This window comes from Alternaria postmessia (assembly GCF_024291825.1).
Source record: "Alternaria postmessia strain BMP 2775 chromosome Unknown scaffold_60, whole genome shotgun sequence".
Taxonomy (NCBI): domain Eukaryota; kingdom Fungi; phylum Ascomycota; class Dothideomycetes; order Pleosporales; family Pleosporaceae; genus Alternaria; species Alternaria postmessia.
Window position 1 is genome coordinate 154,878 of NW_026260133.1, and position 6,000 is coordinate 160,877.

Below are 6,000 nucleotides of genomic sequence, written 5' to 3' on the forward strand. Positions count from 1 at the left end.
CATTGTCCAGCGCTATCAGTAAGGCCGAAGCACGTAATAAACCATCGCATAGTCGTGATGACTACACATAGACAGTAGAGATGTGCCGCGTCGATACCGGAGTTACATCAAGTATATGCCCATGTCCATTCAATACAAAAGGCTGTGACTTGGAGTCACTCGGCAGCATGAAGATTCCCGTGCACACAGAAAAGCATGCCTGACTTTTCGACCATCGACTTGAACAGCAAAAGCAGCGCTGGCACTACTGATGTCGAGAAGCAGCTCACCCATGAAAGTCCCGCTGTGCCCGTCGCAGCTCCAAAGACACTGGGTGCAGGAGTAAGTAGCGCTGGGTAGATAAAACATTGGTTAGCTGACTTGTCAAGACGGCACTGCCGATTGGGGTATTTGCGACAACCCTGACTACGCTTTCGCTCAGTCTCATGGAATGGCGAGGAGTGACTACGGCCAATGTCTTCGTAGCCAACTTCTTCTTCGCGGCGGCTTTCGGTAAGTCTTCTGTATGGACAGGGTATGTAAGACTTGGCTGACTCCATACTAGGCCTGGTGGTTACTGCACAATGGGAGCTGTCCGTCGGTAACGGCTTCGCGTACACAGTATTTAGTGCTTTTGGCCTGTTCTATGCGGGCTATGGTGCGATCTTAACACCAGCCTTTGGTGTGCAGGCAGCGTATGGAGACAACGTGAAGGAATACAACAACGCTCTTGGGTTCTTCATGATCAGTCAGTCACTCTAGACCAGCGAGGAACAAGAATACCACTAATCATAGCGTAGTGTGGACGGTTTTCGCCTTGGTGTTCCTTGTAGCCTCGTTGCCGACAAACTTGGTATACATCATCATCTTCTTCTGCGTAGAGCTAGGATTCCTCTTAGTCTCGGCGTCTTACTTTGCCGTGGCAGATGGACATCCAGCTGCGTCGATCTCTCTCAAGAAGGGCGGTGGTGCATTCTGCTTCTTGGCTGGACTGACTGGGTGGTACCTGACGTTCGCTCTGTTACTCAAAGACTCTATTGTCGAGTTACCACTTGGCGACACTTCGAGGTTCTTTGCGAAGAGCAGAAAGGCGCAGTGAGCGATAAGCGACACCCTACTTCGTATGGGTATCAGAGGGCACCTCGGCGACGTGCGGTTTGCAGAACACTGTGATGGGTGATAGTAATTCGGGGTTGAGGATGATGCGATTGAGGGGTTAGATGGCGAACGCGGTTCGGGATCAATAGTGAGTTCGGAAGTAAGGCTAGTCTAGTTCGAGCTTAGCACATATGCAAAGACGCGGATGTCCCCACCGTCAGCGTTTGTCGACGCGTCCCACATCCATACTCACGCGTTCACATGTTGCAACGCTACTGCGATCCGCGCTCTACCCCCACGGCATCGCAACGATCTATTGCTGCTGGTGTGCCGGCAGATAGCTCGATTCTCACAATGTCGGCGGCACATCCCTGTCTCAATCCTCCGTTCTGGTGACCACTCACGTTTTGCCCACCTGCTCGACTGCATCCACACAGATAGGTCGCAGATGAGACGATAGCACGCAATAATTTGGGCCTCTCGAATCATTTCGAAGCACTCTTAACGAGTGCCTGCATATAAGGACATGCATCGGAAGGTTGATGATACACGCCACATAATTAGGCTTCATCAACATCTTGAATACGCACACGATGGCTATCACCAACGGAACTAATGGTCCACATGGGAACGCGGAAGATGTGGACTTTAGGGATCCGGCTGTTTACGCCGGGTATGAGAAGCAATGGTCGTCGATTCCGGAAGATGAAGCAGGTTGGCTCCAGCGTGCGCAAGAGGTTGCAGACGTTCTTGCCACTGATGCCGTCGTGCGAGACCAAGAGAACAAATCTCCGCGAGCGGAAGTAGCTCTGCTAAAGTACTCTGGGCTTCTCAAGATCCTTGGTCCAAAGCAGTATGGTGGTGGTGGTCAGCAATGGAGTGTTGCCTACAAAGCAATTCGGAAGGTAGCTGAAACAGATGGGTACGATTGGTCCTCTCCTGTTCGTGTCTGTGTATTGATCATTGTAGTTCAATCGGCATGCTGCTCGGCTACCACCTCCTATGGTCGACCACGGCGAACATTGTCGGCTCACCTGAACAAGCCGACCGCTTCCAGAAGCTTATAACCGAGAACAATTATTTCATCGGAGGCGCTGTGAACCCCAGGGACAGCGACTTATCGATCAAATCGGATGGGGCCAACATTGTGTTCAACGGGTTCAAGTTCTTCAATACTGGCGGTGTTGTCTCTGACCTTACTGTTCTTGAGGGTGTCTATGAAAGCACCGGCAACCATATCTTCGCTTTCGCAAAGACCAATCAACCCGGTATTCAATTCGGACATGATTGGAACAATATCGGTCTCCGCTTGACCGAGTCTGGTAGCGTGAAGATTTCCGATGTGAGCGTGCCTTGGACGGATGCGCTCGGTTGGAACGTAGAGACAAAAGAACCCGATCCGCGCGCGCTGCAGATACCCTTCGCCACGCTGCTACTCCCAACTATCCAGCTTGTCTTCAGCAACTTTTATCTCGGTATCGCGTTAGGCGCACAACAATATGCAGCACGATATACGGTGAAGGGCACTCGGGCGTGGCCATTTGGCGGTGATGTAAGCAGACAAGTATCCCACAAGCTCTGAAGATTGTGGCTAATGCAGACTTAGAACAAAGAGAGGGCGACAGATGAATTCTATATCCTCGAACGCTATGGAAACTTCCACGCTCACCTTCGTGCCGCGTCAGCCCTAGCAGACCGGGCGGGCCAAGAAGTTGACGCGATCTTGGGCAAGTATGCAGGTAACCTGGACACCCGTGGGAAGCTCACGGCCCGGGAGCGAGGCGAGCTGGCAGAGTGGGTGGCAAGTGTCAAAGTCGTCGCAACGGATACTAGCCTACGGGTCACTTCTGGAGTATTCGAAGTCACAGGCGCGAAGGCGACAAGCCAGAAAGTAGGCTTAGATCGGTTCTGGAGGGACGTCAGGACGCACACGCTGCATGATCCAGTCGCGTACAAGAATCGGGAGCTAGGAAGATTTGAATTGCTAGACGAAATCCCTGAGGCTACATGGTATACGTAGTTGGGCTCTTTGAATTTCCCAAAACCTGCAAAGATGGAGCGTATCCAAATTCATACAAGATTAGGAAATGTTTGAGCCGCAGAGATACTCAACGCCTTGGCTGCCCCCTGCTTCACTACCCCAAACGTAGCCTCGTTGGTCCAGAATTCATAGTCTGCAGCACCTTTGCCCGGCTTGTTGATCTGCCAAACCATCCATGGTACCTTGAGCCCATTGAAGATGTCGATATGCTGACCTACAACACTAGCCTTGTCGGAACCAGTAGCGCCAAATTCTTCGAACAGCACGAGTTTCTTGGCGGCTTGAGCGTGCTGTAGCGCGATGGGCGCTTTGTTGCGCCATTCGGAAACGCCGCTGTAGGAGTGGATATCGATGAGATCAAGTGTTGCGCAGCTCCAATTCTCGGGGATATCGGAGTTGGGAAATTCATTTCCGCCGCCTGAATATGGAGTGGTCAATACCATAATCTCTGGAGTCTGGAGTCTCAGATGGAAGCGGGTATATTACGTACCTGTTGAGATGAGAATCTTGCTATCTCCCATGATGCTTCGCATCTTCTTGCTTCGATCACACCACCATTTTGGTACAGGTGCGATGTTGTTGCGCAAATGTCCTTGCCCTTCGTTCTGTATGTTGAACGCGAAGATGTAATCCGAAAGATCTTTCCATTGCGGTGAACCCGAGATCAACTGATTCTTGTGTTGGAGGATGTATGTAAGGCGGTTGTCAAAGTCGTAGATTGGCGATGCATCCTGGTAAAAGAATGTTACATCGTTCTGAGCGGCAGGCGTTTTCGCGCAGTCGATAGCAGGAAGTTTGTATTTGGAAACGTATGTGTCTGTGTCCAAGATGCGTCAGTGGCCGTAAAAGCTTTGGTCCAATTTGAAGAAGACCATACCATTTCCCCAACAACCCAACTGGTAGCGGTCATGCATAGCGATAACTAGTTTGATGCCTCGTTCACGCGCTTCAAGCATGAGCTGATCAATAGCACGTAGCTGGGTGTCATCGTATGTGCCGACCTGTTGTGGCTCGATGTCGGGCATGTTGACGGAGCCGGTATCTTTGTTGTTTTGAAGTGTGTGAGAGATGAAGATACGCAACGTCTTGAGCTTGGCATCTTTGACTGCGTCAAGGACAGCCAAGCGATCGGATCTGTGAACAGTCAGTCGAAGCCGAAGAAATCCTGAAGGATCCGTACTTTTGATAGGCATGAAGAAAGTAGGAGTTGACTCCAGCCCAGCTCGAGGATATGTCTCTTTCTTCGAGTGGTTGCGCCGCCGAGATAGATGCGCTCATGGCGAGCGGAAGCAGATATTTGAGAAGCTGCATGATAAACGTGTTCGAGATGAGGCTGCTCTGATGACCGTCAATGTACGAGGGCTTCACTCCTACTTATGCTTCCTAGCCTTATATCTTTGACCTAGTGTCTGTAACATCGGGCTCGCGACCTTCCCTCTCGAACGTTGCGCATGCGTCTGCAACCTTCTGTTTGCGACCTGCCATCTCCGATCTTGCAATGTTCGGACGCTCCGATTCTGCTTTCTCCACACTATGTCGAACGTCAATGTTGTAGTGAGGATACACTTCAAGACTAAGTCCAAAAAAGGATTTTGCAAACACGGAGCGGCAGGGACCGTATGAACCAGAGTTAGTACATCACAGCAGCGACATCTAGTCCGCACTGATCCGCTAGCCTTTAATTACCGGAGCCTGGTCGCCCGTGCCGTGTTTGGACTAGAGTATATATAAGGCTCACTCGTGTTCTAAAACAATCCCTAGCAACCTTTATAGTGACATTCCTAGTTCGAACTTGCGCAAACTGTGGGTGGACATTGGACCGGAGTTGTATGATCGACATTGGAGGGGTAACTAACGGTTCTCTGACAACCGCGGTTATTTGGCTGTTGGATCTAGATTTAGCACCGAAGGCTTACCGCCCGCCCGCGCAGATCGGAGTAGCTTGTAGCATTGCATCTGGATACTCTTGTGCCCCGGAAGCCACGGCGGATTTGAACAACAATACGTTTTGCCATGCGCCTGTTCCCATAATGGACTCTGGTCCTTGTATGACCCATTCCCTAGGTGGCTGCAGCTGCGCATGAACGCCAAAAGGCGCCATGACTTTCAGCGTGCCGTGACCCTCCGCTTCATCAATCTTGATTTCTACGCCGATACTACCAGCGACGGTCGCAAGGGTGCAATTGATCCTCTCTAGACCGGCAAAGACTGGTGCGATGCGAAACGACGTCCAGCCTGGCTCGGTAGGCTGAAGCCCTGCTAAATATCGAGGCAGAAGTGACACTGGCCACGTCGACCAGCCATGCATCAACGACGTGTCGTGACCGTGCGGCGTTCCGTCTGTCTTCATGGCTTCCCAATGTCCTCCAGAGTAGTTTGGATTTGATGTGTCAGCCATCGGTCCCCAGACGCGCTCGATGAGCCTCCGCGCTTCAAGACCTTGATGTCGTGAAAACAATGCCTCAACTGCGAACCCTGTTGCGTACGGACTGACAATGTCCGCTACACTCCAATGAGCAAGGCCCCGGAAGGCACGAGGGAGCTGCGATTGTGGGTCAATCAAATGCTCAAGATCGTTCGCATGACTAGGAAGCAGCCCCATAGTCACGGCATGGGCTTTGTTATCTTGACAGATACCGTCGCTTGGTAGATCTTCATTCAGGCGATAGACACCGGTGGAAGCATCGTAGAAGCGTTTCAGTACCTCCACCTTAAGCTTCTTGGCTTGCGATAGATATTTTTGCTTGGCTTCTGGGCAGAGTTGCTATCAGTCAATCAGTCAGTTGTCAGTTCATCTTTGCGGTTCAAACTGTCAGTCTGGAGGTAGTGAACTGACCTGATTGACTGCCAAGACATTTTTTAGAATCGCGAACTGAGACTGA

The 6,000-nt window shown here is 51.2% G+C and overlaps 4 protein-coding genes across 4 annotated transcripts; 2 read left to right on the top strand and 2 right to left on the bottom strand.

Moving 5' to 3' along the window:
* Positions 1–195: 195 nt before the first annotated feature.
* On the top strand, positions 196–1,078 carry J4E82_008051 (uncharacterized protein; the record flags this gene model as incomplete). Its single annotated transcript, XM_051734290.1, has 4 exons — positions 196–321; positions 369–492; positions 545–727; positions 780–1,078. 4 exons carry the CDS (start codon positions 196–198, stop codon positions 1,076–1,078), a joined length of 732 nt encoding a protein of 243 aa, XP_051585997.1.
* Positions 1,079–1,670: 592 nt separating this feature from the next.
* J4E82_008052 (uncharacterized protein) lies at positions 1,671–3,097 on the top strand (the record flags this gene model as incomplete). Its single annotated transcript, XM_051734291.1, has 3 exons — positions 1,671–1,999; positions 2,047–2,629; positions 2,684–3,097. The coding sequence occupies 3 exons, from the start codon at positions 1,671–1,673 to the stop codon at positions 3,095–3,097; spliced, it is 1,326 nt and encodes a 441-aa protein (XP_051585998.1).
* A 50-nt stretch (positions 3,098–3,147) lies between these two features.
* J4E82_008053 (uncharacterized protein) lies at positions 3,148–4,429 on the bottom strand (the record flags this gene model as incomplete). The annotated part of the gene is made up of 4 exons (XM_051734292.1): positions 3,148–3,536; positions 3,609–3,935; positions 3,996–4,252; positions 4,299–4,429. 4 exons carry the CDS (start codon positions 4,427–4,429, stop codon positions 3,148–3,150), a joined length of 1,104 nt encoding a protein of 367 aa, XP_051585999.1.
* Positions 4,430–5,030: 601 nt separating this feature from the next.
* J4E82_008054 (uncharacterized protein) lies at positions 5,031–5,882 on the bottom strand (the record flags this gene model as incomplete). The annotated part of the gene is made up of 1 exon (XM_051734293.1): positions 5,031–5,882. A coding segment is annotated over one exon (852 nt), but the record flags the coding sequence as incomplete, so codon positions are not given.
* Between the last annotated feature and the right edge of the window lie 118 nt (positions 5,883–6,000).